At 50.1% G+C, this 19,643-nt stretch overlaps 2 protein-coding genes across 2 annotated transcripts in view; both read left to right on the top strand.

The window, feature by feature from the left end:
• Nucleotides 1-9,626, top strand: part of Adamts13 (ADAM metallopeptidase with thrombospondin type 1 motif 13) — a 22,453-nt gene extending 12,827 nt beyond the window's left edge. Inside the window, exons 16-23 of the mRNA XM_028757132.1 lie at nucleotides 1,969-2,098; nucleotides 2,180-2,359; nucleotides 4,443-4,647; nucleotides 5,541-5,853; nucleotides 6,533-6,679; nucleotides 6,969-7,145; nucleotides 8,509-8,693; nucleotides 9,206-9,626. Coding sequence (XP_028612965.1) covers nucleotides 1,969-2,098; nucleotides 2,180-2,359; nucleotides 4,443-4,647; nucleotides 5,541-5,853; nucleotides 6,533-6,679; nucleotides 6,969-7,145; nucleotides 8,509-8,693; nucleotides 9,206-9,370 — 1,502 coding nt within the window. The 3' untranslated portion in view covers nucleotides 9,371-9,626. The remainder of the gene's footprint in view (nucleotides 1-1,968; nucleotides 2,099-2,179; nucleotides 2,360-4,442; nucleotides 4,648-5,540; nucleotides 5,854-6,532; nucleotides 6,680-6,968; nucleotides 7,146-8,508; nucleotides 8,694-9,205) is intronic.
• A 296-nt stretch (nucleotides 9,627-9,922) lies between these two features.
• Cacfd1 (calcium channel flower domain containing 1) lies at nucleotides 9,923-19,612 on the top strand. Its single transcript, XM_028756955.1, has 5 exons — nucleotides 9,923-10,091; nucleotides 13,061-13,133; nucleotides 14,154-14,279; nucleotides 17,204-17,311; nucleotides 17,727-19,612. The coding sequence occupies exons 1-5, from the start codon at nucleotides 9,980-9,982 to the stop codon at nucleotides 17,815-17,817; spliced, it is 510 nt and encodes a 169-aa protein (XP_028612788.1). The 5' UTR covers nucleotides 9,923-9,979; the 3' UTR covers nucleotides 17,818-19,612.
• Nucleotides 19,613-19,643: the final 31 nt, after the last annotated feature.

Here is a 19,643-nt window from a genome sequence, read left to right as displayed (position 1 = left end):
CACACACAAACACACACATCACATTTAAAAATATGTATTTTGTTTGTGTATATGTGCTTGTGTGTATATGTGTGTGTGTATGTGTGTATGTGTGTGTGTATGTGTGTGTATGTATGGAAGTCAAAAGAGTCATCAGATCCCCCAGAAATAGTTACAGATGCCACATGGGTGCTGGGGTCTGAACCCATGACCTCTGCAAGAGCTCCTAACTGCTGAGCCACCTCACCAGCCCTAACTCTGAAACATTTTTAGTGTTTCACTCAGTGGTAATAATCTTGTTGTGTGGCCACTGGCACCATCCATCTCTAGAAGATTACTTCCTTCCAATGTAGACCCTGTCTTCATTAAACACCAACATTCACCACCTTCTAGCCTTTGGCCACCTACATGTGAGTTTCTCCTTTAAGGCTGTGACTCCTACCTCTGACCTCAGCTGTGTGCAATGTGTCACTCTGTGACTGGCTTCTGTAAACTAGCTTCATTCATGTTATAACAGTGCTGGAATCGCTTCTTGACCCCCAGGAGTGTTCTGCTGTATATCTGGCCCATGCTGGTTTGGATCACCGTGAGGGACAGCTACTTGCACTCCCCTTTCAGCTTTCATTAGCAGTGCTGCTCTGAGCATGGGCCTGTGTACCCTAGCCTGGCTTTTAGTCCTGATGGACACAGGACAAGGAATTGCAGAATCATGTTGCCAAGCTATGTTCAGCTTTTGCAGGCCTCACTGCACTGTTTTTCAGAACAGAATTTCACATTCCTACCAGTGGGGCACCAGGTCCTAGTTTCTCCACATCCTTGTCAACATTTGATGTTTTCTGAGTTTTTCTATAGAGAAAGGTGTGAGAAGACACACATGTTTAAACAGCCCTAACTACTTACCATACCTGTTTAGAACTGTCCAGAAAGAGATCCCTAAGGGATGGATGGAGGAAAACAACACTAATAATACTTTTTTGATGGATGCATCAGGATCTCATGTAGTTCAGGTTGGTCTCTATGTAGCCAAGGATGGCCCAGAATTCCTAATCTTCCCACTTCCATTTCTTGAGTGTTGGGATTGTAGACTTGTGCCACCACACATAGTACTTATTTGTTAAATATTTCATTATGTGTCTGTATGTGTATATGTATGAGTGTATGTATGTATTTAAGGATTTTGCACATGAGTGCATGCCCAGCAGAGGGCAGCAAAGGACTCAAGATCTCTGAGCCTGGAGTACAGGCTGGTCTGAGCTGCCTGATGTGAGTACTGAGAATTGAACATGAGTCCTCGGAAAGAACATAGATCTCTTAGCCATAGAACTAGTTCCTGTCCACATGCAGTTACTGTGTAGTACTGGGCATTGAACCCAGGGCTGTGTGCATGGTGGGCAAGCACTCTGCCATCTGAGCTTCACCCCCACCCTCAAGAGACATTCCTTAAGCAAAGATATTTATTCTTCCACATTTACACACATGCACACATGCACAATGCTCTCACACACATGTGCACACACGCACACACACATACTCGTGCACACATGTGCACACACGTGTACACATGCACACACACACACACACTGTATTTTGTTATCTCTGCTATCCTTTGATATCTTTTTCTCTACAGCAAGTCCCCCTCCTACTTTTATATCTTTGTTTATTTGTTTGTTTGTAGCTGCTGCATTGAAGTAGAATTGCTTCCATGAGCCCGTGTAAAGGTCAAGATACACCGTTACAGCATTTCTCACCATGCTTCCCAGTAAAATAGCAGCTTCCAACAGCAGGCACCTTTCATTATTCAATCACTATAAATGACTGTGTTAGGTAGAGACCACTGTATGGAAACCAGGGGATCAGAGAGGTTAAGTCACTTGTCCAAGTGCACACAGCTGTTAAGATGCAGACAGATCTTGGCTTTAGAGCTGACAAGGAACAAATGCTGTAGTCCTTGGAAGCTGGGTCAAGGGCATTCCTGCTTCTTTCTGACAGGTCTGAAGGAACTGTATTTTCTGTGCATGGATTCTGTCCTCAAGATGCCTGTCCAGGAAGAGCTATGTGGCATGGCTAGTAAGCCCCCAAGCCGGTGGGAGGTCTGCAGGGTTCATCCATGTCCTGCTCGGTGAGTTGGGAGGATTAGAGCAGGGGAAGGAATCTGATCCCAGGGTTAACCTCCTATGAAGCCTTGGCTTTCTTCCTTCAGGTGGGAGACTCAAGTCTTGGCACCGTGCCCAGTAACTTGTGGAGGTGGCCGAGTGCCACTGGCTGTTCGTTGTGTGCAGCTGAACCATGGCCGCCCTATGTCTGTAGCTCACTCCAAGTGCTGGCCAGTGCCTAGGCCAGGCTCCTTTGAGGACTGCAGCCCTGAGCCTTGTCCTGCTAGGTGAGTACCTTGCCTGGGAGATAGGCAGCCATGGATCAGTACTAGGCTCTGCCATCAGGCCCAGATGAAATAAAGTACACTTGTAGGTTCTGGGATGGTGATAACATAGGCACATTTTTAAAAAAATCTATTTAGTTAATGTTTATGAAACAGGGTCTCACTATGTGGCCCTGGCTGGCCTAGAATTTGTAGACCAGGCTTTCCTGGAACTCATAGAGACCCACTTATCTTTGCCTCAAAGGTGTGCATCATAACTCTTAGCCATCCATCCATCTGTCTGTCTGTCTGTCTATCCATCCACCTACCCACTCACCTATCCACCCACCCATCTATCTCTATCTATCTATCTATCTATCTATCTATCTATCTATCTATCTGCCTATCTATCTGCCTATCCATCCATCCATCCATCCACCCACCCACCCACCCATCCATCCATCCATCCATCCATCTATCTAATCCTGGGGCTTTGTGCATGTTAGATAAGCACTCTAGCACTGAACTATACTCCCAGCTCCCCTTTTTCCTTTTATGTCAAGACAGGGTCTCACAAGATGCTCATTAGCTTCACTCTGTAGCCCAGGTGAACTTAGGACCCTTGGCTTGTGTCACCTGGCCTAGTCAGGCACACATGTTGATAGAGCATTTAGTCACTGCTTATTCTAATTTACTGAATACCTGCTATGCCCAGGTGCACAGAGAGTCCCATACTGTGCCTATGGTGTGGGCTGTGGTCCCCCAGGCTCATGGACAGGATAATCATGAAGATATCCTGCCTGACATCCAGTGCCAGGGCTTGCCTCACCCGTGAGGCCTGTATCCCAGAACCCTGTCCTTTCAGGTGAGGGAGTAGGGCTTGTTGGGGGGCATGCCCAGTGTATATGGAGTACAGTTATTCTGGAGCTCTGGAGATTTCAAGTGTAAGTAGTAGCTCAACTCTGCATGAAAACGCAGGGATGTCGCTCCCAGCAGAAACAAGAGCTACTACCACAGTCTGCCAAGCTTTTTAAAAAAGATTTATTTAGTTTATGTACAAGTGCTCTATCTGCATGTACACCTCCATGCCAGAAGAGGGCGTCCGAACCCAGAACAGATGGTAGATGGTTGTGAGCCACCATGTGATTGCTGAGAAGAGCAGCCAGTGCTCTTAAGTACTGAGCCATCTCTCCAGCCCTACACCAATGCTTTTTTTTTTTTTTTAAATCAGGTTGTTTGACTTTTCCTTCTATATATGTAATGATTTTAAATCTTGTACCTTAGCATCTACTGGACCCACAGCACATGTGTCTTGCCTTCTTTATTTTTGCTGAAGTTTCCCATCTGTGCTCTTTATTTTTACATGTTATAGTTATAAATGGTTTAGGTCTTTTTGCTTTTTTTTTTTTTTTTTTTTGAGACAGTGTCTTATGCAGCCCAGGCTAGCTTCAAACTCTCTATGTAACTGAAGATAGCCTTGGACTGTTGAACCTCGGGCCTTCACCTCTCAAGTGTTCGGATGGTAGGCATGTGCCACCACACCCAGCTAAATCTTTCTTTGTTCCATAGGAACTGCATGCACATGTGAGTTCTGGTTACCACTGAGGTGTTGTGTGGTCACTCTGTAACCTGCACTGATCTGTCTACAGTCTCTCTTCTTTGTAGGGCACTAGTTTCTCAGCTAGGCATGATTCTTCCTCAAAGGGCACATAGGCAACTTTAGTTTAATGGCCACAATAAGCCATATTTGCTATGGCTCCTAGTGGGAAGAAGTTAATCATGCCCATCTGGCAGTGCACAGGGCAATCCCTCCCCTCCAGGACAAAAGCTATGCAGGGTTAGATGCCAGTGATGCAAGGTGCAGGCCATATATGCCTGAAGTGGGGTCTTGGTCTGGCTCCTACTATTGCCTTGGTTCCCAAGGGTCCCAGAGCAGCACTGGGCCAATCAATGACACAAACATGAAGGGCGACACTGAAGCTCAGTGAGGTCAGTGGAGAGCCATGGCCAGAGACTGTGCAGATCATTGCTGCAGAAGCCAAGGCTCTTCAATAGTCCCACACACAGAGGCCCAAATAACTGTCATTGGGATCTTCTCTTCCTGCAGATGGAAAGTCCTGTCCCTTGGCCCATGCTCAGCCAGCTGTGGCCTTGGCACTGCCACGCAAATGGTGGCCTGCATGCAGCTTGACCAAGGCCATGACAATGAGGTGGATGAAACTTATTGTAAGGCTCTGGTGCGGCCCCCGGCCAGTGTCCCCTGCCTCATTGCTGACTGTGCATACCGGTGGCACATTAGCACCTGGACAGAGGTGAGGCTGGTCCTGGGATCGGGACTTCTAGTTGAGGCTAAGGAAGGTATCAGCAAGGGATCCTTGTGCACAAGGGGGCCTATGGTCCTTACTCACTGTGACCCCTGGAAGAAGGGGGACAGTCTGCTGTTGTGTACCCTTACAGCCAGGGACATAGCAAGGCATGGAGACCCAGACAGTTGGGCTTCAAGAGGCCTGGGGTCTGCAGATTCTGGAAGCCCCAATACCAAAGAGACTATTGTCATTTTAGGACAAGCACCCAACAAATCCCTAGAGAGACCAAGGTGGGTAGGGCTTGGTTCCCCTGGGAGGAGCTCATTCAAAGCTGTAGGCAGCACAGAGGCTGAAGAGATAGAATAAACTGCTCCCCTCCCTCACCTCATCTTGGTCAGAAGGACTCTGGGCATAAGATGAGGACAGAAACGGCAGGAGGGCAGGGCAAACACTAGATGCAGTGTCAAATGAACTACAGGCAGAGGAAATTACCCTGGTCCCTTCTTTAAGGCCCGAGGGACAAAGAGATTTATTTAGTTAATTTATGTATATGAGTGCTCTATATGCATATGCACTTGCATGCCAGAAGAGGGCATTGGATCCCAATATGGATGGCTGTGGCCACCATGTTTTTCCTGGAATTGAACTCAGGACTTCTGGAAGAGCAGACAGTGCTCTTAACTACTGAGCTATCTCTCCATGGCTGGACTTTGAGACCAGAATCCCAGGTCTTGTATACATGTGAGTCCCTTAAAGGCATCTCTTTAGCTCCAGTCTCCTTACCTGTAAAGCAGAGACATCTCACTGTATGGTGCTTGTCACACCACATTGTCCTGTGGTCACTCTGTCTTGGCACTCTTTGACAAGCTCAACATGATCTTCTACTTATTTCCTGACAGTGCTCTGTCTCCTGTGGGGATGGCATCCAGCGCCGGCATGACACCTGCCTTGGACCCCAGGCCCAAGTGCCTGTGCCAGCCAACTTCTGCCAGCACCTGCCCAAGCCAGTGACCGTGAGAGCCTGCTGGGCTGGACCCTGTGCAGGGCAGGAAATCTCCCACTCACTGACTCACACAGAAGCTACTCTTCCCAGTCAGACCCAGGCTGCCGTTACTGTTGCCTCTCTGCAGTGGACCCAACCCCAAGGCCAGGCCCGCACCCTATTCCCAGCCTCCCAGTCTCTGGGGCTCCAGGAAAACCTGAAAGAGCCTGGTTAGGTTTCTTCTTTTTTCCTGTAGGGGAAGTTGGCATCTCACAGGATAAGCACTCAGGTGCTAGACCATGTATTGTTGGGTTCAGGGCCTCCTTCCCATCTGGCAAAGGGAAGCCACTTTTTACATGTGTATGTTTGTGTGTATGCAGGTGTAGGTGTGTGTGTGTGTATGTGTGCATGTGTAGGCCAGAGGACAACCTTGGGTGTCATTTCTCAGGAATTGTCTATATTGTTTTAGACAGGGTCTTTCATTAGCTTGGAGCTTGCCCAAGTAGGTTAGGCTGGCTGGTTGAGCCCAGGGATCCACCTGTCTCTGCCACCTCAGTGCTGGGACTTCAAGTGTGAACCTCCAAAAAATATAGGTTCTGGGGATTGAACTCAGGTCCCTATCCTTACAAGAAAACACTTTCCTGACTGAGCCATCTCTCCAGCTCAGAAACCACACTTTTACTTCCATCCCCATCAAATAACTTGAAGATTGCAGGGCCAGGAGCTCAGGTCCATGCAGTCCAAAGCCCACACACCACACTGCCTCCCTTTCCCTGAAGCACAGAGAAGTGGCCTAGTGCCTTGGATGGTGACAATTGCTGAAACATATAGCCCCCTTCTCAGCCCCTGCCAGCTCTGGATTCCAGCCCTGCTCTGTTCTGGTTACTTCACTCCTTTTCTCCTTGGTAGGTGCCTGTGGAAGGCAGTACCTGGAGCCCACAGGAACCATTGACATGCGAGGTAAAGGACAGCTAGACTGTGTGGTGGCCATTGGGAGACCTCTAGGTGAAGTGGTGACCCTCCAAATCCTCGAGAGCTCCCTCAAGTGTAGTGCAGGTACATCCAGAGGCATGTGGGCAACTGCTGGGCTGGGGCTCTGGCAGCACAACTCCAGGGAATCCCATTTCTGCCAGGGTGATACCCCTGCTATGTTCCTACTTTCCATTTTTAAAGCTGCTTCATGACTGGAGTATGGGGATCTCCATTTATAAGATAGAAAACTCGGGGGGAATGTGACCCCTACATTGTCACATTAGCCAGTACGAGGGAGAGTGGAACTCAGCCCTGAGTCACTGCTGCCAGCTTGGAGTAGGGGTACTGGTTCCTCACTGCTCGCCCTTTCTAGGGGAGCTGCTGCTGCTCTGGGGTAGGTTCACATGGAGGAAGATATGCTGGAAGATGCCTGGCATGACTTTCAGCACCAAAACCAACACGTTAGTGGTGAGGCAGCATCGTGTGGTGTCAGAAGGTGGAGTGCTGCTACAGTACCAGAGCCGACCTGCCCCGGGGAACCTCCACAAAGGTACACTGGGTGCCTGGGCCTCCTACCTTCTCACTGGGTGGGTGTGTCTGTGTTACTGTGGACAGGGCCATGGGCAGGGCAGGAGAGAGCTGGCCACAAAGGAAACTGGGAGCAGGCAACATCTTTCACGTGGTCAGGATGGAGTTCCTCTGTGGCCACGAAGCCAGATAGGTGGCTGTAGATATAGTTCCTGTCCTTGCCCCATTCCTTAGGCCACTCACTGCCTCATTCCCTTGACACTGGTCTTCAGTTCTTTTGAGGTCCTCTCAGGCTTGTGAGCCACTTTTCCTCAGCCTGTTTCCTGTGACTTGTACATGTATGTTAGCACCCACAAGGAAGATGCCTGCACTGTATATTCCTCAGAAAGAGGGCATCTCATGGATTCCCAGTTTACCCAGGACCCAAACAGTATCCTATAAGGATCACCTCGGGGTTTTAATGGGAAAGTGCAGGATGACTTAAGACGTCTTACCTCGCCAATTCCAGACATTTTTGCATGACCCAGGCCTCAGGTGGAAATGATACAACAGGGGTGTTGTCTCTGTAAAGGCTTCATGTTACCACCCCACCCCACCCCCAGCCTCTGCCTGCAGGGAACTGTGCTGGCATGGAGCCCACTGGCTTCCTCTTCATTGCTTCTCATGTCTCGCATGCAGACACTCTGCCTCGAGAGAGGCTTAAGTGCAGTGGAGTTCCAACTGATGACAGCACTGGACAGCATAATCAAACTCAACTTATCTGCCAGCTCAGCATTTTAAGTACTGTGTAGCCCAGTTTATTGACTCCTCTTTTAAAATCCCCTGGCCAAAACATGCCACTGTTGCCTTCTCCCCACGAAGGGCACCAAAGCCTTTCAGTTCCTTTAAAAATTATCTTACTTATTACGATGTACATATGTGGGCATGCGCATGGCATGGTGTGGGTGTGGAGGACAGAGGGCAACCCCACAGAGTCAGTTTTTTCCTTTTATCTTTACACGGGTTCCTGAGATTGAACTCAGATCACCAGACTTGTGAAGCAAGAACCAAAGCCTTTCAGCACTCATCAGCTACCCTTTCCCTTAAAGGAAAAGTTAGAGTGTATTTGTGGGGGGCTGGGGGGTGGGCAGGGGGCGGAGTTAGAGGTTCTTTTCTGCCATGTGGGTCCTAGGAATCAGACTTAAGTTGTCAGGCTTGTACAAAACACTTCTCTTGCTGAGACCTCCCTGCCTGCTGCTCTCAGATCACTGCCTGAAGCTAGTCTATTGGAAGAGGTCAGAGTGAAGGCCAGCAGCAGGGAAAGGAGAGTTAGTCAGGGACCACCCTGGTGTCAGTAGTCTCTCTGAGGTGGCCCACACCCAGTCTATGCTTTTTCTTGCCTGCAGAATGTGACAAGCAGCTCTTTGGACCTCGAGGTGAAATTGTGAGTCCCTCACTGAGCCCAGATGAGAGGAAGGCAGGGACCTGCAGGGTCTTCATCAGTGTGGCCCCACAGGCTCGAATTGCCATCCGTGCCCTGGCCAGTGACATGGGCACTGCTTCTGAGGGGACCAATGCCAACTATGTCTTGGTGAGGCCACTAAGATGGGGACAAAAGTGGGGTAATCTTTTGATGTGAATCTGGATAGCTGTCTCTAGGAAGGAGGGAGGGAGTGCTGGGTTTAAGGGACACTTTTAGCTTATTTTTCATCCTTAAGACTATTGGAAAGAATGGGAAGGAGGGTTTCCTCCACTCACTCACCAACAAATGCTTGTGGCTCTACTAGCAAGAAGGAAGAGAGAAGGCCTTTCCTATTGACCATGAGTGGAAGCATCATGTTCATGTCTGGTGTTTTTGTTTTGTTTTAGAAGAACATGTGTAAGGTTGAGATTTTGTATGCCCTACAAGGCATCAGATCACCTCAGGCTTAGTCTTGAGCAGGATCCTAGCTCTTGCACCTGGGGAGGGGCCCAAAGTCTCTGAGCTTCAGTTTCTTGGGTAGGCTCATGTAGGCTCCTGTAAGGAACAAACATGATTCTGAGAAGCCAGGCGTTTATAAATAACGATCACTCATGGCCTCCTGACTACCTGCTTCTCCACAGATCAGGGATATCCACAGTCTGAGGACCACGACATTTTGGGGGCAGCAGGTGCTCTACTGGGAGTCAGAAGGCAGTGAGGCTGAATTGGAATTTAGCCCTGGCTTCCTGGAGACGCATGCCAGCCTCCAGGGCCAGTACTGGACCATCCCACCGAGGACACCGTAACAGGACAACAGTCTAGCTCTGTCCTAGATTTCTCTCCAATAGCTGGCTGGAAAGGGAGGCAACCCTACTCGGGAAAGGGTGACCATCCCTGAAATATGCAACTCTAGCCTCTTGAGAGGTTTTAATGCCTGCTAGCCTTAGGGAACCTCTTTTAGTGACCTTTTCCAGGTGCAGAAGGGCCAGGACTGGGAGGTGGAGATCTGAAAAGCAGTCCCAGCCTCCAGTGGTTAATAAAGGACACAGGTTTGAAACCAGACTGGAGTTTTCCTCCCATAACCTGCTGCCCATAACAAGCTTGGCTTGAAAGTTCATTCTACTGCAAGCCGGGGTTCCCTGGAGGTCGGAACAGGGCCTTTGCCACTTCTATTCTTCCAATCTTGGGGGGAAAAAAAAAAAGCCAGACCGGATCCAGCGCACTTGCTGGGTGGCAAGGGGCGCCTGTAAAGTCTGTAAACACGCCCCTTATGCTAATGTACGCCATTTCCTCCCCCCGCCCCGGATATGGCCTCCGGGTCCGCTCTCTATGTTAATCACCGTCTCTCCCACAAGGCCGCGCGCGGCTGGACTCGTCCCTTTGTGCGCGCCCGGAGCTGCGCGCAGCGTTTAAGCATGAGCGGCTCGGGCGCCGCCGGAGCCGGCCCAGCCCCGCCGGCGCAGGAGGAGGGCATGACATGGTGGTACCGCTGGTTGTGCCGCCTGGCGGGAGTGCTAGGGGCCGTGTGTGAGTACCGCGTCCGGGGAGCGGGCGTCCCTGGGGTTGCCATGGCTCCTGGCCTCAGGCCTGCGGTCCGTCGTCGCCAGAGCTCGATGGCTACAGCGGAGCTGTTCTGGCCTTGATCAGAGGAGATGAGACTCACAGAGGACGCGCGTCTGCCCCTTCCCGGCCCCGCCTCGGCCTGGTGATGCTCTCCTGGGCTGGGCTGGGCCTGCCAAATTCCCAGTCTTTAGACAAAACTGGTTCATAAATGGGGGGAGGGGCTCCATAAACGGAGCTCTCTAGTGGCTGGAAGTTTGCTTGAGGGTCAGATGATGCCAGGAGGAGAGTGGCCTCTCAGGGTGGCTGGGCAGTGGCCGGAGAGGCAGCTTCTCAGGTTCTTATTGTCCGTTCAGACTCAGATTCTTTTCCTGTCCACACTCTCCTAATGCTTCTCACCGGCTTGGTATTCTCCACACCAGCAGACTTTCTTCTCGAGCTCCAAAAGAATAAAAGAGAAAAGCAGGTCCGCCTCTTAAGTGCAGCTATGTTGCTGGCCTTCTAAACAAAATCCTGTGTGTTCCTTTCATTATGAATTCCTAGAAGCCCAGGTGAGTGCTGGTCTCAGGAAAGGAAGTTTCGAGGATCCATTGCCTACCTGGCACCGGAACAGGGACTACGTGGGTAGGGGAAGACTCAATCTGTTGTCCTGCCTGGAGGATACCTTGGAGCCCCAGCTGTCCAGATGATCTTGCTGGTCAGATGGATAGGGTAGGGTTAGGTATGTGCTGCCCTGGTAAGGCAGCTCCGGAGGGAGTCTGCTGAGGTTGAGCAAATCCTCTCCACGGCAGTTATCTATTTCAAGGTGGTCTTAAGGGGTGCAGGAACAAGGAAGATCCTGACTATGACCTAGGCAGCTACCCTCCCTGCACCTCAGTGATTCAATCGGTGACCACGTGACTTCTAGATTAGATCGACTTTGGAAATCCCACCCAGTCCGGTGCTTCCTAACATGGATATCTGTGCTAGTCCAGAAGGCCTCCTCAACCCTCCTGCTGGGTCAAGCCATCAGTGAAACTTTAGGGGAGACCTATAGCAATAACTTAAATTGTTCCCTGAATCCGCAGATTGGGATGGGGGCTGGGCATCAAGGTTTTGGATACTGGCATATCACAGGAGGGCAGGAAAATGTGTATTTGCTTTAAAAACTCAATAGGGGTTTGATAGGAGCTGTGGCTTAGCTGGTCACTTTGACATAGGGCTGTCCTCTCTTGGAATGAAGGATATTCTAAGGGGTTTATTTATTTATTGGAGGGGCTTATTCTGGTCCCAAAAGCCTCTGTAGACAGTATCTCTGAGGAAGAAAGGATTGCATAGTGATATCTCCCTTATGTGGAAGGCGTGAGCATTAGCAACTCAAGTGGATGCATGTATTTGAGTCCTTGGTTGTCAAAGGACTCCTGTTCATCTGGGTTGTGACCTGGTCTTCCCAAAGCTGTAGGACAGCATGGTGGAGTAGCTCTGTAGATGGAATGCTGAGGACAGGAGTTCAGGCTCAGGTGAGACCAGGCCTAGCTCTACACAGGCAGGAGGTAGACAGTCCCTCACTTCTGTGGCGCTGGAAGCTTTGCTGCCGCCACCCGGGGATGAGTGCTGCTTTGAGTTCTTTATTAGAGAAGGAGACTTTGTGACATAGAAGCCATGCCATTCAAAAGAGTTGGTCATTTGGTCCATTCTCCTGCATCAGCTTCCATTTGCTTAGTGTAACACAGGAAAGTGGAAAATGGTGGAATTCCAGGTGCAGTGGAGGGATCAGGTGACTTGGGCCTGCTACAAGTTTAATAAGGTGGTACTAATTGCAGCCTCAGAGGGCCAACATTCTGCCCTCCCTTAGCTTGTGTCCTGCCAATCTGGGCAGCTCCCAGCAATGTCCTCAGAGGCTCCCAGAGTTCCTGTTGAGAGACTTCCTGGTGAAGCGTGGGTGGCTGGGGCAGACTCTAACCCCAAGGTGCAGTCAGAGAGGAGGAGCCTCTCTAGAGTTCCACACTGGCAAGCAGTCACATTCTGGAGAAGAGCACACACACTGTCCCCTCATGGTGTCTTGCTATCCTAGTATTGGGACACAGTCTCCCCTTGTGTAGGAGAGAAGAAATGAGCTTACAAAGCTACCTTACTCAGGGCCATGTGGCTGATGTTTTAGGTGTGGGACTGTCATTTGGATCTTCTCTGGTGTATCATGAGAGGCATCCCTGTCCTGACCCAAATTCAAGATGTGGCCAAACACAGTGGAACATGCTTGTATTCCCAGTCCCCCAGGAGGCTGGGGGAGCAAGACAGTGTTTGAGGTCAGCCTGAGCTAGAGAGCAGGACTATGTCTCAAAGGAAAACAAAGCAAAACCAAACAGCTTTACCAAACAAATAACAGAACAGCCCCAAGTACCTCTGAGTGGCATTTTCCAAGTCAGAAGACATTTGAGTAGTTTACCTAGTGGATACAGATAGGCAGGCCTTGCTAATGTTCTCACTGAAGTCAGAAGAGGCCTGACTTTTTTTTTTTTTTTAAGATTTATTTATTTTATATATGTGAGTATACTGTCCTCAGACACACCAGAAGAGGGCATCAGAACCCATCATAGTGGTTGTGAGCCACTTATGTGGTTGCTGGGAATTGAACTCGGGCCTTTGGAAGAGCAGTCAGTGCTCTTAACCTCTGAGCCATCTCTTCAGTCGCCCAGGCCTGACTTCTTGAGAGGGTTTGATAATAACCTGGAACCAAGGGCCGGCCTATATCCCCCAAGTATTAAAGTAGCTAGACTTGAGCTTCAGACGTATACTTATTACTTTCCATGGTCTCAGGTGATGGTGGTTCCTGAGGGAAGCCCTAATGTTGAGCATCTAAAGGGAACCCCCGTTATGTTCTCAGTGTCTGTCCAGACAGCCTTCTGCAAGCTCTGCCATACTCTGCTAACTCCTGCCTGTTATCTTTTGTTTTGAAGCCTGTGCGATCTCTGGACTCTTCAACTGTGTCACCATCCACCCTCTGAACATCGCAGCTGGTGTGTGGATGATGTAAGTAGCTGTGACTGTCCTGCCTCTCTGGGTTTCAAGGCATGTGCTGCAGGTCTTATCCCCTTCCCGCCCCCAGGTTTCCTGGTAGCTACTTTAGCCTTTATTGGGGACAATGTCACAGACATTGCAGCATCTACTCAGCCAGACACTGTAGACTCCTTGTCTACCACAATGGGCCCTTCTCTCTGGGAGCTTCAGGGCCATGGTGTGTAAGGTCAGAATTCAGGGTCTATGACAAAGAGAGGAGGGTGATCAGCTGTGAGGCCATTAGCAGGGCTGGAGTTAGGGGGGCAGATGCAGGTGGAACTGCTGGCTACAGCATCCACAGGGAGCTGCTTTTTACCGTCTTCCTGGGCAGCCAGATCCCAGTGACAGGGGTGCCAGAGTGAGGGCCACTCAAGGTGTGTGGGAAGCACTGCATTTGCTAGTGCCCACAGGGTGCTAAACAGCCATGGGGCAAGGTAGAGGTAGGTCCTGCCTTGGGCCTCAGGTCAGGATGATTTGGTGATGTGTACAAAGGCTTATGCTGGCCCAAGGTGGCACAGATGGGGACTATGGAGGTTATATACAGATTAGTGGAACAGTGAGCTGGCATCTGGAAGTCTGGCAGTGGGTGGTGGGGAGCTGGGCAGGGGTCAAGAGTTACATGAACTGTGTCTGTTAATCAGGTGGCACTTTGCTCCCAGATGGATGTAGGGCAGTGTGGCTAAGTTCTATGGATGAAGGCGATGCTGGATCAAGATAAGATGGAGGCAGGGATCTTAGTTCTTCCTTTCACTGTTGGAACAATAAAGAGATCGGACCCCCAGGCTCTTCCTTCAGGATGCCTGGGTAGTTAGGGATGCTGGTCAGCGGTGGGGTGGGGCAGGGTGGTTGTGGTAGAACAGGTACCCTGTAGTATTCAGGTGTTTACAGAAGTTCAGGGCCTGTGAGATGGTAGTGTTCTTGAGCCACTGGCATGAGTGTTATTGCAGCCCCAGGTTGTAAACTATTGTTGTCCTTTCTGCCTTTGCCCTGCAGCATGAACGCCTTCATCCTGTTGTTGTGTGAGGCTCCCTTCTGCTGCCAGTTTGTGGAGTTTGCAAACACAGTAGCTGAGAAGGTTGACCGGCTGCGCTCTTGGCAGAAGGCTGTCTTCTACTGCGGGTGAGGGACTGTTGGGCGGAGCCTATGGCATGGTTCCCAAACTCCTGATGATTAAAACGGGGTGGGGGGGAGGGGTTGGGGTTGGGGTTGGAGGCAGAGGGGTTGGAAGGTGGGTGGGGCAGGAACAGGTAGAGGCCTTTTCTTCTGCAGAAGCTTTCATTTGATAGCTGTGGACACAGCCACTGGCCCATCCAATAACAGATGCTAAAGAATGGGACCCAGTATCTGCCTCCCAGAGCTCAGATGGCCACTATGGCCACACAAGTGTTCTAAGATCTCTAGTGGAAGAACAGGGAAGCAGCTGGCTTTTGCTCTTTTGCTTGGAAGTTCCCAGACAGGTTGTAGTGGAAACGTGTAGGCATTGTGAAGCCCTGAGAGGAATGTGGCCAACCCAGAGGTCCAGATGTGAGACTGCAGAAGAGAAAACACCATTTCCCTCTAAATACACACTTCTGGTTCTGACAAGTGCAGCACGTCAGACTGCAGCACTTCTGAGATAAGTTTAATACCTGGGAGCCTCTAAAGAAGGGCTTTTCCACGAGAGCCTGCCAGGGAGCAATACTCATTATAATTACCAATATTGTCTTTTAAGACCAGGTTAGCCTCAGGGTTGGTGGAGGCTCAGTGGCTTCTGCAGTGAGAACACACAGTGAGTGTGTGCTTGCTGGCGGTTTTCTGATGTGTTTAAATCTCAGGGGATCATGGAATCATAAAATTCTAATCAGTGTAGCATGGTGTGTGTGTGTGTGCGCACATGCACGTGTGCATGCATGCATGCATGTATGTGGGTGCACATGCATATGGAAAATACTAAAGTAGACACCAGGTATTTTCCTCAGTCATTTTCTACTTGTTTTTAAAGACAGGGTCTCTCACTGAACCTGGAGCTCACATATTTGGCTAGACTGCTGAGCCAATAAGCTCTAGGAGTCCACCTGTTTCCACCTCACCAGTCCCAAAGTGCCTGGGTTTGTATGGGGATCCGGATAGACAGGCATGTGCAGCAGGCACAAGCTAAGCCATCTCCTCACACTTTCCTTGACTTTTCTTTTCCCTCTGTATTTCAGATGGTCTTATTATGTAGACCTAGCTGGCCTTGAACTCATAGAGATTCATCTGTCTCTGCCCCCTGAATGCTGGGATTAAAGGCATGCGCCACCATACCTGGGTTTCTTTGGGTTTTTAAGATGTGTTGTCATGCCGGGCAGTGGTGGCGCACGCCTTTAATCCCAGCACTTGGGAGGCAGAGGCAGGTGGATCTCTGAGTTCGAGCCCAGCCTGGTCTCCAGAGTGAGTTCCAGGACAGCCAGGGCTACACAGAAAACCCTGTCACGAAAAACCCAAAAATGCAACAAAAAAAAAAAGATGTGTTGTCATGATGCTGACAATAATGTATGTTTACCAAAAGTACCAAAAGTCATTTGTAAAGTAAAAAATGGATGGCCCCTCCAGTCCTCACTACCTATTCATCTGTTGTCATGTGTCCCTCCAGTCTGAGTGCAGACACTTTTGAAGCTCATCTCTAACATGCTTGTAACTGTTATACATAAGTTTGTACCTGCTCTTCTGACTTGCTGTGGTATCAACATTTTCAGTATTGTCACAAAATGATAACATTCCTTTTACTATTATGCACATTTATTCAGCTGGACATACTGCCTTTGTCTTAATTTGTTAGCTGGTGTCAATCAAGTCTGGTGAACATCTGTCGGCCAAGCTACCATGATGACATCCTTAGGAGATGTTTCCAGGTGTGGAATTACCAGACTAGGTTATGATCATACAAAAGATCTTAACATATGTGACTCAGCTGCTTTCCCGAGAAGCCATGTGCCTAGTGCTATGTTCATAAGAAGTAAAATATCCTCCTATGGATTTCTCAAAGGGTGTCTAGCTTCTGGTCCACTCTCTTGAGAGCTTCAGTGTGTGACTTTGCAGGCTGTGTGTTTTCAGTATTAAAGACCTCAGATAGCTTTGTTTCATTTCCCATTCTAATTTTTCCAGCCTGTGATTTCTATTATTATCATAGAGGATCTTCGGCTTAGCTTCCGTTTTGATAAGACAGATATCCTGTTGAGAACATGGTAGCACACCTCACCTAGCAAACATGGCTGTCGCCAAACTTTACTATGCTTAAAGCCCTGATGCTGGCCACGGTGACCTGGTGGGGACATCTTAGAAGGTGGCCCATAAAGCTTGGGTCTCAGAACTCTAGTCAGTGTCTGCTGAGTACCACAATTGCAGCCATTCAAGTCAAGGACACTCTGCACTTTGAAGCACTTCTGCTACACAGATATCTGCACCTGAAATCCAAGGAATGATGTTGGCTCTGAGTGTCATCCTCCTGCCCAGTGAGCCCCCTCTTCAGAAATGGCTGGACTGAGCTCCATCATCTTTCTTGGTCAGCATGTCCAGAGTTCACCTCATGTTGGAAAAACACCATCCTTCAAGATTGAACTGCAGAGGTTCTTAGGGCTGAATGAGCCCACCACTAGGTGGCACCAGGCTGCTACTGAAGCCCCATAGTTGCACTGGGTCCAGTATTCCCTGGGGCATGAGCTGGGGGCGCTTGTTGAGGCACAGCTGGCCCAGGGTTGCTGAACTGATGAGAGTGTTAATTCAGTGCTTGGGATGTGGGTGTAGGATAAGTGGCCATCAGCCCTCACCTTGATGTCAGGATCTCAGGTTTGACCCCACTATGTAGTGGAGTGAATGGATCCTTGACAAGCTCACTTGGTCACGGGGCTGGACTACCCCCAGACCCTACGGGCCCAGCCTCTCTGTTTTAGTGACTAGTCGGGTCATTTACCCACCTCTTTGCTGTTTAACCCTGCATAGGTCACATATTGTCACAAAGACCTGATACAGTTTTGGACTCTGACCCCAGAAAAGACGGGATTTTAGGGATGTCTCTTTTCTCCTAGGATGGCCATCGTCCCCATCGTCATGAGCCTGACCCTGACTACACTGCTGGGCAACGCCATCGCCTTTGCCACTGGGGTGCTGTATGGACTGTCTGCCCTGGGCAAAAAGTGCGTCTATAGCCCAGTCCCGGGGTGGGGCCTCCTCTGCTATCCCATCTTAAGTGAGAAAGGTCTGAGTGGGACCCTTTATCTAGTTGTTATGAAGTGACCACAAGTGACTTATCTGTGCTCTCAGAAACAGAGGCAAGAAATGAGGGACAGCCTAGATGATTCCTCTTGCCCGGCTTGTACATAGTGAGGTATGCACCAGACATTGCAGCCAGCTGCTACCCCTTCCCTTCATTCAGCTCAGTCAGTGCCAGGCAACATATGCCCCTCTCAGAGTAACACATCTCTGTCCCTTTGACAATGGCCTCTGGGGAGCACAGTCCTGGGGATATCTGCCTGCAGGTCACCCCTGGGGTGCAGCCTGGGAGTTGGAGGTGGGAGGGCTATGCCTATAGAACACCTTCTCTCTCTCCAGGGGTGATGTCATTTCTTATGCTCGGATCCAGCAGCAGAGGCAGCAGGCAGATGAGGAGAAGCTGGCTGAGACATTCGAGGGAGAACTGTGAGGTGAGGCAGGGAGGCCTATCTCCATGGCCCACTGCCATTGGGGTCTGAACTCTGGAGAAGGCTGAGTATCAACTCTGTTAAATGGCCTGGGAGAGGAGTAGCTGCAAGTGTCCATGCCTGGAGTCTTCCTGTGCCTACCCTGTTCTCCGGACTTCCTGAGCCTGGAGCTCCAGCCCCACTGGTACTGAAGGCCTGGGCCATGGGCTATGGATGGGATGAACTCACTCCTGTCAGCCTGTGGTACAGACTCTGTGCTGGTGACCCTTCTCAGACCTAAGACCCACTTCCCCTGAACACATTGGTCCTCTCTTGGTTAAGAGGCTTCACCCAGGCTTGAGCCACTTTAGGTTTCATCCTTTTTAGGTTCAAGCTTGCTAGCAGTTAGGGCTTCAGTTCTGCTCTGTGCATCTGTCCTCAGAGCAGAAGAAGAGTACAACAGTGTCCTGAGGCCAGCTACTGCCACCAGGAGCAGGAAAGATGGCTGGTCAATTGAGAATCCGCAGCACTCCCAGGATGCAGCTTCCTGGCGAAAAGAGCAACCTTGGCAGAGCCCAGAGGGCTGGTGGAAGTTCCCTACTGTTCAGTGCTAGAAAGTGTGTGTGTGTGTGTGTGTGTGTGTGTGTGTCTGTCTGTCTGTCTGTCTCTGTCTGTGGTGTGATGTGTGGATGTGTGTATTGCTGCTAGCCTGCACTGAGAACCTCTTTGTCAGGGATGGCAGGTTCCTTATTAGTAGGGATTAACCTCAGGTATTCTTCCCAACTTGCCCCTGGCAGCCTGTAGCCTTTGGAGAGCTGGGCAGAGACCAGACCCACCGCCCACACAGAGCTGGCCCCTTCTCAGGTACCAGAGCACAGACAGTAATCCTGCATGGCTGGGACAAGCAGGGCTGCTACACTGGCACATGGCTCCAGGGACATGCCCTGCTGTCCCCTAACCTTCCTCTGCACTGCTCTCTCCCCACTGTCCTGTGACATCGGCATCAGTGGTTGATTAGGTGGGTCCTTGGTCATTAGGGTGAAGATGATGTGAAAAGCGCTGGGCCCGACCTCCCTCCTGCACTAGGCCTTCAGCGGGACACATCAGGCTGTCAGGTTTCTAAGGGATCTTTAGCTCTTCAGTGCTTGAGGCCGGGAGTAGTGGACATTCTCTTTGGGATGAAAGGTCTGATCTGTGGACTTTGGGGATAGCAGCAGTTCTCCAGAGAGCCTGGCCATGCTGAACCCTGGAGTGGCAGAAATGTCACTGGGGGTCATGTGCCTTCAAGGTTCATTGGAGGCCATTTTTCTTGAGCCAGGGATGGGTTTCAAGAGTGCTGTGTATGTGTATTTGTATGCATCAGGGCCTGTGTTCACAGTAAGACCTGTCTACTTCCCAGGAGGAGAAAAGGCCCTACCTACTCCTATGGTTACTTGTATAGGCATGGACTCAGGCCAATTCTGCCCAGGCCTCCTACCTCTGTAGTAGAATGCAAAGGGTACATGTATAGTGAGATTGTACCTCACGAGGGAATCCATTTTGTGCTGGGCAGGCATGGGCTAAGGTATAAAGGTAGAGGCCCTTAGACATAGACCAATATAGGGTGGTCAGTCATATCCTGAGGTTCTTGGTAGGTCCATGGCACAATGGCTATGGAGCCCATTGCTTTGCCTCTGAGCCTGGGCATTGTCCAGCTGAGACGAGGCCCCATTCTTGTCTCTCTGGGTATCTTCTGTGGCTCTTTTTGCCACCCACCCCTGGTTTGTTTGTTGATTGAGTTACATTTGGAGTAAAGCAAGTTTGTAGTTGGTATGCACAGTCTGCCTGTCACCTTCTGTCCTTCAGTACC

This window comes from Grammomys surdaster, unplaced genomic scaffold (assembly GCF_004785775.1).
Source record: "Grammomys surdaster isolate TR1022 unplaced genomic scaffold, NIH_TR_1.0 126133, whole genome shotgun sequence".
NCBI lineage: Eukaryota > Metazoa > Chordata > Mammalia > Rodentia > Muridae > Grammomys > Grammomys surdaster.
This window is presented reverse-complemented; position numbering and strand designations above follow the sequence as displayed.